General features: G+C 40.7%; 1 protein-coding gene across 1 annotated transcript; it reads right to left on the bottom strand.

The window, feature by feature from the left end:
* Positions 1-735: 735 nt before the first annotated feature.
* LOC5516621 (histone-lysine N-methyltransferase SETD1B) lies at positions 736-12,642 on the bottom strand. The gene is made up of 13 exons (XM_032386423.2): positions 12,386-12,642; positions 12,145-12,278; positions 11,951-12,040; positions 11,487-11,763; positions 8,127-10,588; positions 6,899-7,343; positions 6,472-6,717; positions 5,514-6,281; positions 4,914-5,116; positions 3,286-3,405; positions 2,741-2,877; positions 2,160-2,280; positions 736-1,809 (listed from the first exon to the last, which is right to left on the bottom strand). Exons 1-13 carry the CDS (start codon positions 12,492-12,494, stop codon positions 1,636-1,638), a joined length of 5,286 nt encoding a protein of 1,761 aa, XP_032242314.2. The 5' UTR covers positions 12,495-12,642; the 3' UTR covers positions 736-1,635.
* Between the last annotated feature and the right edge of the window lie 31 nt (positions 12,643-12,673).

Here is a 12,673-nt window from a genome sequence, read left to right as displayed (position 1 = left end):
CATGTAGTAAACAAATCATGCAATGAAAAACAACCATGAAATAATATTTCTGGCCTAATGGAGTTTGAAACAGTAAAGAATATGACGTGTTAGCCGACAGAGGACAGAGCCGACAGGTTACCCAGTAAACTGGAATGCATCTAGCTCAACATTTCTTTTCTCGTGATCAGCAACAACACATTGCACAATTTCCCGAGAGCAAGAGTGGGACTGGGACCAAGTTTCTCACCCCCCCCAAAAAAAAAAAAAATAAAATAAAATAATAATTGTTATATGAATAAAAACAACAAAAACAGTAATGTAATACAACAGCGAGATTACTATTACATCTAAACATCATGGAAAAAGCATTGTATTTGGTATTTGAAGATTATAAGAAATGACCCACTTTTTGCCTGCCAAGGGGACGGGATTCATGCAAGTTTACATGGAAATTCTCGACTTACAAAGCTCTAGAGCGATAAAAAGTAAAAGAATGATAGAAGCGGACTCCCAAATATGGTATGTAATGCCTAATTAGGAAATGACTGGGCGCGCTAGAAAAACGACAGTTTTTAAAACAAGATTGACTGATATGGTCCGTAGGACCAGTCCCTCCTCCGCCTGCAAATTTATAGCTTCGTAACGCCAGCTCCCACATACACTATGATACTAATGATTGTAGTTAATGATTGGCAAAATCCGTAAATACGGTATATGTGTAACGCCTGCGAATAAAATAATAGTACGACGTGATTACTCAAAAGACTTCAACATATAATTCATACATAAATATTTACAAGGTTGCATTAACAAATCAATGCAAGAACTTTCCCCAAGCTCTGAACGGAAGCTGTTCGGGAAAAGTTGTATTTTATACAGACAACACGGTAACACCAAACAAGTTTTTGAGATTCCGAGACAATAGGAGACACGCCCATCCTTCCCAGAATGCGTTTCAAAATTGATGTTTCATCAGTAATTCATAGACAATCAGCACTTTTATGACATGTGCAACAACATTTCTAGCCGCGTGCTAAGTGGCCGTTTTATGCCAATCACGAAACCTGAAACGCCGTCACGCAATACCAAAGCAATGCATCATGGGTGAGCGATGCGAGCTTGTCCCTTAGGCACTGTCACGTGCTAGGCAGCCGATGTTATGTCAATCACATAACGTTATTTAAAGGAGCGGTTCCTTAGTGCCTAGAAAGTACACAGCAGAATCAAGTGGATTGTGAAATATTACAGGTGACCCGCACAACAGTCGTGGTACAGCTCTTTACTCTGTTATAGAAACGCTATTCATGAGTAATGATAACCGTCAAATTTAACCATGGAATGATTTCGCATTCTGGCATCCAAACGGGAACGTTTGATCGATACTGGGTCTCACGAGATCTCTACGGGAAATAGTTGCTGCATTACGTACAATTAAGCCTGGGGTAACCACATAGTTGCAATATAACATGGGCCAATACACCGAGCAATTAACAGGCAACATAGTGGGATATTATGTACAATAATTTGATGGTACATGATAGTCGAGGTACAATAAGAGGTACCACAGGTTCGATTTTACTCCCGTAGGTCCCATCCGGTGAAGTTTTTTTTACGGCTAGCAGGAACAGCTCACGATGAAGCATTCTTCAAGGATCAATTCAAGGTCCCACGGCATTGCGGCGCTCCACACAGGCAAGGGATTTTTTCATCTTCAATCGGGAACTTGTAATCGTAGGTTATTTCCTCGTCAACTTGGATGTCGCGCTTGGAGTAGATGACGATCTTTTTCATGTTTTCCACCGCTATGACCTTAGCATAACAGTTTGGCTGTAAAGAGAGGAATTAAATCAGTACTCAGTCGTTGGCGCTGTTTTTTACTTCACGGTAATAATGAAATCCGTCCTTATTTTACGTTATGCTTTGTAAAGTTATAACATAGTGCTACCATGCTTTAACGAATTCCAAGGGAAAAAATAAGACAAGCCCTCTTTCGTAGATCACAAACGACATTCGTTCAGAGTGGCACCGGTCACACAACCAACCCTACTATACCCCCACAGCAGGCGCCCATTTGGTTATTCTCCTTGTACGTGCAAGAGAGTTATGAGTAGTTGATAGTGGTCACACTAGTCACACAACATTCTTTAAAGAGCCATATTTTGTTGGACTGGACTTACATCACAGCAGTGGTTGATAAATCGTGCGAAATTGCCCATAGTGGTGGCATCAATGATGGTGGTCTCGTCCAGACGGAACATGTAGCTACTACCAATACCTCGCTCTTCATAGCACCTCTCCCTACAAGACACAAATACGCGAGAAACACTGAGAGATGTAATGATTTAAAAGCGCCGTTTCAAAGCGATATGGCCTAATAGTCCAGTTGACAAGGCGTGTTTAAACTAACAACTTTTGTCGGTTTTCTCGCGCGGCAATAGCTGTATTTTTTAGCGGCTTTTTTTTTTCGCAACCAAATCACGCGTGTAAACATCCTGAAATTCTCGGCGTTTTCACGGCGACAGCTTTCAAATTTGTCGCGACTTTACCCCGGTGTACGAACCATTCCCAGAGGACGCTATTGTATTAAGCTCTGTTTTCATCTTGATTCGTTTTACCATTAGTTTGATCAAAGAAGCTTAGGACGCAACTGAAAAGTTCTTACACCGGGAACGAGCCCTTATCACAGATAATTGAAGTCTGCTTAGCAGCCGACAATAAAAGCGGCTACTTAGTTGACACACAGTGGTTGTTGCGTTACCTGTAGTCGGCAATAGCTTGTCTGATGACTTCCCCAACATACTCGATCACCATCTCGTCAGCGGCGATGGGCTCAAGTGCGAACAAGCCCCAGTCGTGAATGGACGACTTGGCGAACTTCAGCTGCTTTTTACGAACCTGTGGAAGGTAACGATATCCTGTTATTCCCTTTCAACTTTGTCATGGCAAGATCCATTGCTCCACACTGTAGCAATTTCCTCTGTTGGTGCTCCACTCATTTGGGTAAAGGTTACGAGCGCCGCGAAAAAAAGAAGCTTGCTTGGTTAGCAACCATGGTAGCAAGTTGACAGAATGATCAATAAAATCGGGTTACTGCAGGACAGGGCGGTGGGCAGGCAAACCGAGCAGCTTGCCTCATTATAATTTATAAAGGTTATTATCATCTAATGACATGTGTACAGAGCTTTCCATTCTCAGCTCTGCCATTCGCTGGGCTTGTTGGCTAGTTATTTTGCCTTGGGAAGTGTTCATTCCTGGCTATTACAGAATAGTGGTATCAAAGAGAGAAGGTGTCACAAGGTTTACCCTTAGCTTGTTGAACTTGAGAATGTCGCCAAAGTCTTCATTGCAGACCGCCAACTGGAGTCGTCTCTGCATCGCACGGTTCTCGCGTGATTGCTGCTTGCCTTTGCTGGCGTCCAGTTTCTGGTGAACAGAATAAAGCAGCATGAATATATGGCAACCACATAAGAACAGGTTCCATTTAGCAACCTCTTAAAGGGATACGAGTGGGAGTGAAGGGTATAAAACAAACTCATATGTAGCCGTTTAAATTATAAAACGGAAAGGTCGTATAAAGCAAAAAATAAAATAAAAAATAAAATAGTAATCCCCAATTGAAGTCCAAAACTTATAAAACAATATTTGATTGAAAAAATCTCAGCGTGCTTCAGTATTATTTAGAAGCCACAAATGTCGGCCATTTTGTAATCCACGCAAAATACCAAGTGCGAGAAAGCATCCATTTCGTTCGGATGATTTGGAAAATAAGTTTTCGATTAAATTCGATGGATAAAAAATAAGACTTAGGGCGCGTTTCTTTTTTTTACTCGTGATTCTGGAATAAGAATGATTAGGATAGATAAAGCGCGCGTTCGTTTACCCCGCGTTCCCATTCCGGAACGGAATGAAGGCCATCCCACACATTCTCGGGTTGCAAATGACGTCACATCCGCCTCATTAGATATGCCAAAGTTGAAGTGGTGGTCAAAACAGACACGCGAAGACGGTTGTTTACATTTCAGACAATCCGTGCACCTGTTATAATGTCTTATAATTTCGCTGTTTTCGAGTGAACAAATCAATCTATCCAAAAAGAGGAAGGTTTCTTCAGGGTTCTGCGGAAATTTTTGAGAAAATGCGAAAGAATTTACAGAACAACGGCGTGAAAAGCTGCGAAATTCGTCTCTCCAAATGAAAAGGAGCCGAGTCGAAAATCGCAAGAGTTTCCAGTGATTAGTTTATGAAAGGTATGAAAACCATCCCAATGTCGTCTTTGATATTGTAAGTAATTCTGAAATGTGTAATTACGATGTAATTAGCTTTTCAGGCTAAAAATCGTCGCTTGGCTGTTCTAAATAATCGTGGAAGTGTTTTAAAGCCAGAAACTTGTTATTTAGGCTAAAAATCGAGAAAACTGGAGACAGCCGTGCAGCTAGTTATTTTTCCTCCTTTACCGGAAGCCGTGCAAGTAGACACAGCGTAAAAAGAGGACTGCAAGCGAAAGACGAGTGAAGGGTAAAAGTTGAAAATCTGTTGAAAAATCTACTTTTTTTTAAATGCAGTGGTCAACTCCGTTGGAATAACACATCTTTTGAAAGTAACGCTATCGAATATCTAGACTTAAAGAGCGAAAATAATTGGAAAACACGGGAGAAACCTGATTTTCGCCTACAGCTGCCATGTTCGCGCGTTGCTGTTTTTGACCACCACTTCATCACCGGAAGTAAATTCACACGCCAAAAGTCACGTGACTGAAACCCAAGAATTCTGCTACCTGTAGCAGAATGCCTCGAATGCCATTCTGAACATTCTCTACCAACCATTCGCATTCCAGAATGATAGGAAAAAACGCGCACTTAGTTTGTCTTCCAATGTTGAAAAAAACAATAAGAAATGTGTGGCTGACTTGACCTCTTTAAAGTAAACCATACCTCTTTGGCCTGCTCCTCCTTAGCTGCTACCTCATCTCGCTGAACTTGCCTTCGGATATTTTCAGCGTACTTGGCTTTCTCTTTCATGTCGATCTTGTAGTAGCCCTCTGTACGGGCGGAGCAAGTCACATGGACACGTGCATCTGCCTCGGATCGTAACCTACGGCGTCTGCTATTGGTTGGAGGTGATGGCTGGGCGGTTAGTGAGCAGAGTTAAGAAAAAATACAATATACATTTAAAGGGAAAATCAAGCACAGATACTACAGTTAGTGCCTTTAAGTATTTGGTACCCATTTATCATCTGTGGATAAAAAAATGTTTTTGCATTAAACCCTTTCAAAATGATTGGAGCAAGCATCTACACTTTCAGGATGTGTTTTGATGCCAAGTGAAACGCAAAATACGCCAATATTCAGACGATAAACTTTAACACGATCCAGGTGACGTGAACCTTCTAGGACCTAGTAACCATTCCACATTATATCAAATGCAGAATAATAAAATTGCCATCCATATGGACAATATACAAATGCTGAATAAATGTGGAGACACACACACACAAAACAATGTCGGAAAACAAAAGCTGTTAAAAAGGATATCACTGTGGAAGCTCCATTTAGCGCCTTTAACAGATTCTGAGCCAACCTGTACCAGCCTCTCGAACCCAACTTTGAGATAATGTGCATCCTCATAATCAAGACCTGACTTGAGAAGCTCATAAACAAGCTCATCATCTGCCTCAAAACTCCGCAGTGGGAATATGGGTTTGGGTTTTTCGGGAACTTTAGGCTCCTTGAATACCTTCTCCTCAACCTTTGGTAACTCTGGTTCTTCCTGGTTTACAGAGACAATGTCAATGATGGGGGAGTCCTCTCGTTTCACCAGTCCATACGAGTGGTCCAATTCAACGAGAGAGGCTATCAAATGACCGCCAGGTGAGAATAGTGGTGGATCTGTTCCACTGGCAGGGCTAGTCCTTTTATTGACGTCAATAGTTAATCCATCATTTAGAAGATTTTCTTGAGCAGTCATTTGTAATGACTCCTTCTTTATATCAACGATGTCATAATCTATTTTATTGTCGTTTGCTACTTTCGCAGCTTCTTCAAGTTTATCCTCCATAACAGGTACATCCTCATTCATGTCAACGACCTTCTGTTCTTCCACTTTCTCTTCAGGCTCCTCTTTCCCCTCGAGTGCTTTTGACTGCCACGATGTCTCTTCTGGAGTGACAAAGTTTGTGGTTTGGGGGACTGTATGTATCTCTACATTGCTAGATGACTTGTCAGCCACATCTTTTGGTTTAGCAGATCCAATTTCACTTGCTCTTTCCACCAAGACTTCACTAGCTTCACTGATTTTGTTTTCTACATAGACAAGAATCATCAAGGTTTGATGTTAGTTCAATAGATAGAAGCACGTTTTACATTCGCATATTTAAGGGGCAATGTGTTATGATTTAAAGAGAAAAGACACTTTTACAGTAAAATTTAACTTATCTCACTGATAAAACTAAATAGAGTTATATTTTAAGTAAAACACTAGTATTTGCAATACCTTCTTCAAGTTGCTCTGCAATATCTTTTTCCTTTATTTCCTCCTCCTCTTCTTCACTTTCCTCTGAATCAGACTCCTCGCTCTCTTCTTCTTCTTCACTCTCCTCCTCACTCTCTTCTGATTCACTCTCACTCTCGCTCTCCTCTTTATCGTCATCCTCTTGTTCACTTTCTTCTCCCTCACTTTCGTCTTCACTGGAGTAGATGGTCTTATATAGGGAAGAGCCTGTGTTTGTTCGCCTATCAACTGCAATAAAGGATGACAAAAGAAAAAAATCGTTATGTTGTTTCTTGTAATAAAATTAAAAATCAAGCATTCAAAAATTATGTCCAGTCTATTTGTAAGACCTCCAAATAGTTGTTCTCATCCAAGAAGATTTACATTAACATTTACATTCATATGTATTCACTGGTAAATTAAAGCTTACCCTCAGATTTTCTAACACTGATAGCGGCAGGAGCCCCATCCATGCTATCCTCCATCTGCCATGGTGATTGACTCCTACTGTCATCCTCCTCCAACCTACTAATGGTTCTATGCCTTCGATCACCTTCTCTGCTACTTGCCTCAACTTCAGCGTCATGCTCAGACTCCGCTTCAGAATCTTGCAGTCTTCGTCTCTTAGGAATGTGATTAAAGTGCAACAGTCTGCCATCACTCTTTTCTTGTGTACTATTTGAATCCTTTTGTTCCTGTGTCCGGCGTTTAAAGGTAGGAAGCTTGGGTAGGGAGGCCCGTAGACCTGGCGCCATGCTGTGGGAGCGGTCAAATGGGCTGGGTCCAAGCATTGAAGCAGGGGTACTGGTTGGTTGACCCACTGAAGATGTTGATACATGTGCATTGGTTGCTACACTCTCGACTTGAGGAGTTTGCTAGATTAAAAGATGCATAAAGAACAAAAATGAAAATGGGTTTGAAGTGTTTTAACACTATGCTTTTATGAAACACCAACACTTGGTAGGGTTGTCCCTAAGTGGCAGCTTCCTCTAACAGGTAACACCTGCCTGAATTATGGACTTAAAAGTCTTATTACGCTGCTTCACTAGTGGCATAATTAGCAACATGCAGATAAGCTACATTTAGATATTAACTACTTACTAAATATCAAACTGAGGCTTTGGCTTACCAACCAAAGTTTTGAGAGGTATAGATGTGCCAAGCCGAAGTTTTATATTTCCCAGCTTGACTGAACAATCAAGGTTAGTTGTTAGTATGGCATTTTTATATGGCATTTGTACTTGTGAAAATTCTGTTATGCCCTCTGAGATAATACGGGAATGTCATGACAACCAATTAGCCAATCACAGTGCATTTACAGTCACTGCCATATAATAAGATGACAGACTAAACCATATAAAATGTTATTGCATAATAAAGACTAAATATAGCAGGTATGATATTTTGTGTATCACAGACAAGGTATCATGCATAACACACCTACGAAGGGTTGTCCTTTAGGTATTTCTGCCAGTTAGGTAGGACATCAAACCAACTAAATATAGATGTAATGTGAATTAAAAGTGTTCCAAATCCATAATTCAGGCAGGTGTTACCTGTTAGAGGAAGCTGGAACTTAGGGACAACCCTACCAAGTGTTGGTGTTTCATAAAAGCATAGGTACATACAGACCACTAAGGTTATTATATAATTCTTACCTTTGGTTTAGTCTGATTGTCCCACCAAGCATCTAAAGATTTGAATGCAGAAGCCTCAACAAGCCTACGAAAAACATCCCTAGTGAGAATAGATTGTAGCTCTGAGTTGATGATCTTGGAGACGGCATCAATGATCTGTACTTTCCAAGCCCATTGCTTTGACTGTTCGGTCCTGTTGTAATTTGGCATAAAGCCAGGTCCATTATAGCCACTCCTTTGAAAAGGGTTGTTGTTAGGGTATAGGACGGATGGTCTGTTTGGTACTCCGATGGGCGGTGGTGGAACACTGGGTGGTGGTAGTGTCTGGATCATGGTTGGAGGTGGTATTGACGCCTGAGGAGGAGGGATCAGTGGAGGGGGAGGTACAGTCACAGGTCCTATCATAGGTGGAGGGACATGAGGGTTGAACATAGCTGGCATGGCTGGTGGTGGGATAGGTATTATAGGAGGTGGAGGGAAAGAAAACAGGAGGTTGGGAGGTGGCACTATCACAGGTTTATGAAGTGCAGAGTCAATGTTCTTAACAGGAGCATTAACTTCTAATGTATCTTCATTGGAGCTGATTGAGGACAGAGACATAGCGTCATCGTCATCATCATCATCATCCACTTTTCCACAACTTTTAGTATCATTAGTAGTTTCAACATCTGTTGATGCAATGTCCGAATACAGACTGCTCTGCTCTTCACATGGTTTTGCTACAATTGTTAATGACAATGTGCCAGGGGGGGAATTGCAAGGTGAAATGTCCTCAACTTGGGGTAAATCTGTTGACTTAGTCTTAGAGACTTCATCTTCCTGGCCTACCATATGCCAACCACCCTTTTCATCGCAGTCTCTTATGCTGTATTCTGTGTCGCCTTCACCCAGTTGTGTATTTTTCAAAACAATTTGAATCTTTTTGGCTTTCTTTCCATTGTCTTGCGACTCATCAACACTTGATGAGAGTTTTCTTTTCCTAATTGCATCTTGGGCCAGTTTAAGCCTATTACGAACACGATCTATTTGCACTTCATGTGAAACACAAGGCTCATCTCCTGGTGGTAGGGGTTCTTCATCTGAGCATGCCTCAACACCGACAGTATAAGCTTCATCATTTAAGTCCACTTTAGTAATACTCGATGTTGTGGCAGTCATTACGGATGATATAATATCAACAGCACTCTCTTTTAAACTGGAGGTTACTTTGTAAGAAGTCTTCTTTTCCGTTTGTTCCGTAGCTGTATCAGTACTCATGTCAAAGTCACTTAAGGACAAATCAGGTAAAGGGCTCTTACTTTTTTCAGAGTTAGAGCTGCTTATTTTCTTAGTTTCTTTAGGTGGTGTTTTCCTTGAGTGACGATCTCTAGTGTAGCAGCTATCCTTACCATATACATCCTTTCCATAGACTTCACTAAAATCTGTCTTCTTCCTTGATTCACTCCTGCGTGGACTTGATGGATATTTGTCACGCTCCTCAGCTCTTTTTGGACTGGTAGTGTATCTCTCATTGCTACGTTTGTATCTAGAGTCATCTGAATGCCTTCCTCGATCATGGTCATCCCTGTCCCTGTAGTCCGGCCTTCCATAATCACCTTTCCTTCTATAGTCATATGACGAATCTTTCCTGGAGTCATCTTTTCTAGAGTCGTGACGATAGCTGGTCCTATAGTCAGAGTACTTGTCATTCCTTTTACTCTCCCACCGTGATGAATAATCTTTTCCATCCCGATACTCACGACTTCGATGATCATTATGTCTGTATTTGTCTCTGCGATCATCTCTGTCATATCTTGAGGAATGACTACGTTCTTCTGACTTGTGCTTTGGTGAGCGGCTATTTTCCCTTTCCCTTGGTGGTGTTCGCTTACCAGAATCCCTTCTCAAGTTTTCTATCATCTTACCAATCTTATTTTCTTCACCCGTGGAACCCCCTTTTGATAACTCATTTGTTTTAATGGAATGATTCTCAGGAGGAGAAAACACAGGTTCTGGAGATATATCTTCGTAATTCATGAATGAAGAAGCTTTCTTATCAGGAGGATTCAACAAGATTGTGTGCTCATCTTCTGTTGATGGCGGTCCCTTACTACTGAAAGGCACTGGCGGTGGTGGTGAAACTGGTTCAAAGGAACTAGCAGAGGAAGCGCTTCTAACAGGAGGGAATAGGGGAGTGTGGCTGTGCAACATTGACGGTCGCTCATGAATCCTTGTAGCAATTTCCAAGTCTTGAGAAACTTCTGGAGGTGGTGGTGTTACAGGATGACCAACCTTTTTTCTTGGATCAACAGGATGTTTGAGTGTAGGTGTTAGCATTGAGCTGTCGACTGATGGCGAGTGTGAGTTGGACGAGGATGGTGGTGTGGGGTAGACACCAAACTGCTTGCTTGGAGGGAGAAAGGACTTCCCCAGAATTATGTTACTCTCATCAAGTGACTTTGTGCTGGAATCAAGTCTGTGTGGCTTGCTGTGACTTTGAAGACCTTAAAAAAATGACTGAATTCAGTAAATGAAATACAAATATTCAGGTTGGACTTCCAAAAAGGATTACAGAACTCTGAACTCTAAACAAAACAACAACAACAAACAATAAAGTAGCCAGGGGGAGCAAAATTGTTTACAATGTGGATCGAGGGCCAGAGAAATGAAAAGCCAATTATAACAGGTAAAACAAGACAACTATCTGACTGCTTGTTTATTCTCCTGTTTTTTTATTTAAAACAATGGTTATTTCATTCTCAAACATGTTAAAATAGGAACTCAAATCAATAGCTTAAATGTTCTTTGAATAAATTGATATCATTATGTTGTCAATGACACTTTCCCATAGCAGAGATGAATTAAATACCAGTTTGTCAAATGTAATTTTGAAATAAACACAAAATGCACAAAGACTGGTAAATTGTGCAATTTTCCCAACGTAGTAAACATAGTAAACACGATAGAGAAAAACTGATTATGACATACAAAAGCTTTAGAATGCTTTTACGATCTTTAGTTAAAAATTATGAGAGCAATGCTATGGTGTATGGTTTGTTTTGTATAACATTACAAAGCTTCTGCTATGAATACTATATCAAATGGTTTAACAGTACAATAAACCAATTAAAGTGATTATCACTTAGGGCGAATCATTAAGAGATACACATTGGGGGTTTCCTCTGTGACTGGGTTACTTAGTCAGATTTACCAAATTTATAGGTCTAAATCTTAAATTTGAACTCTCAATAATCTGTCAATCATTTGGTTTGTTGACACTAACCTTTAACATCAAGTGAGAAATACGACAAGTGATAAGCCACTTTGGTTGTTTACATACACGTCAAAATTAATTACTTGTCGACCTTACTACCAAATAACACACCAGAATCGCAAGATTACCTTTTAAATTTGGTTCTAGTTGAGTTCTGATAATATTTCCCATGACAGACTCGTGGTCCAAACACGAACATGCCGATTTCGCCGCTTTCGTCGAGTCAAAGGTTACTCTAGCTTTCCCCGTGTGTTTCTTTGTTTGTGGGTCGTAGTAAACTTTGATGGTCTGAATTGTTCCGTATTTCTGGCAGATTTCCTGGAGGAACTTTTTATCCACATTATCGTTGAGCCCGGAAAATAGAACTTCCCTTTGTGGTGGCGTTCCAACATAGTATTTATCAACCTGTGGAATGAAATAATGAAATGACAAGAAATGATTTGGAGTAGTAGTACATAAGCTTACACAAAAATAAATCTCGGTAGTTAATTAGGTTTACGATCAATGTGATTCGTTTCTCATATGAACAATTACACTCAGGAGACAAATTCAGATATAAATGCAGTTCAATCAAATGTCTCATAGCACAAACCTTGAAATTAGGAACCGGCAAATCTGCTTTATTCAGTGTCCAAATTCGAGTTCGTCTAGGACGTGGGTCCCGAAGAATAATCGGTGCTTGCTAGAGGGATGCAAAAGACAATCTCATTCAAATGTCGCCTAAAAACTTAACAAATACATAATTGTAACAAATCAGTGCATGAGCATCTAATCTGGTGGACCTACCCCTGGAAACTCGCCATCATATCGGTAGATTTTCTGGTAGCCTTTCTTTATTGCAGGGTCAATAAGAAGTTTGTAGTCCCTGCGATGGTCTTCATCTTCCGGACGCGAAGTACAGCTCGTGATGCCATTCAGAGCTATTGAAAACAGACAAACAGAATACTTAGATACCTTAAGGGTCTTTGGGTGTTACTAAAATCTGCAAAAATAAGTGAGAAAGCCAAATGCAACACTCGAAACATGCCTGGCTTCTCAGAGTTCACAATCGTAGGACCAACTTTGCTGCTACTTTGGTAGACTTTCTCGTGCCCATAGAGAGAATTTCTACTGAACCCAGGCGGTTCATAGGACATTGCCGTTCATGTCATATGTTCTGGGAGGCCTCTGTACCACTTGACTGGCCAATGAACGGCAAAAAGTTGAAATCTTCTGGCAGAACTATCTGTACATTGTTTTTCTCGTTTCTTCAAACCACACGCGCCACATAAGATGACATTAACCAACCCAGAAACCATTGCGGGCGTTGAGGGTA

This window comes from Nematostella vectensis, chromosome 4 (genome assembly GCF_932526225.1).
Source record: "Nematostella vectensis chromosome 4, jaNemVect1.1, whole genome shotgun sequence".
Lineage (NCBI taxonomy): Eukaryota > Metazoa > Cnidaria > Anthozoa > Actiniaria > Edwardsiidae > Nematostella > Nematostella vectensis.
This window is presented reverse-complemented; position numbering and strand designations above follow the sequence as displayed.

Coding starts and splice junctions, on each gene's coding strand:
- LOC5516621 (XM_032386423.2), bottom strand. CDS start 12,494: ATGTCCTATGAACCGCCTGGGTTCAGTAGAAATTCTCTCTATGGGCAC. Junction 11,764..11,950: donor TGCCGGTTCCTAATTTCAAG/GTTTGTGCTATG, acceptor TTCATTCCACAG/GTTGATAAATACTATGTTGG. Junction 2,281..2,740: donor CAAGCTATTGCCGACTACAG/GTAACGCAACAA, acceptor TGTGTCTTGTAG/GGAGAGGTGCTATGAAGAGC.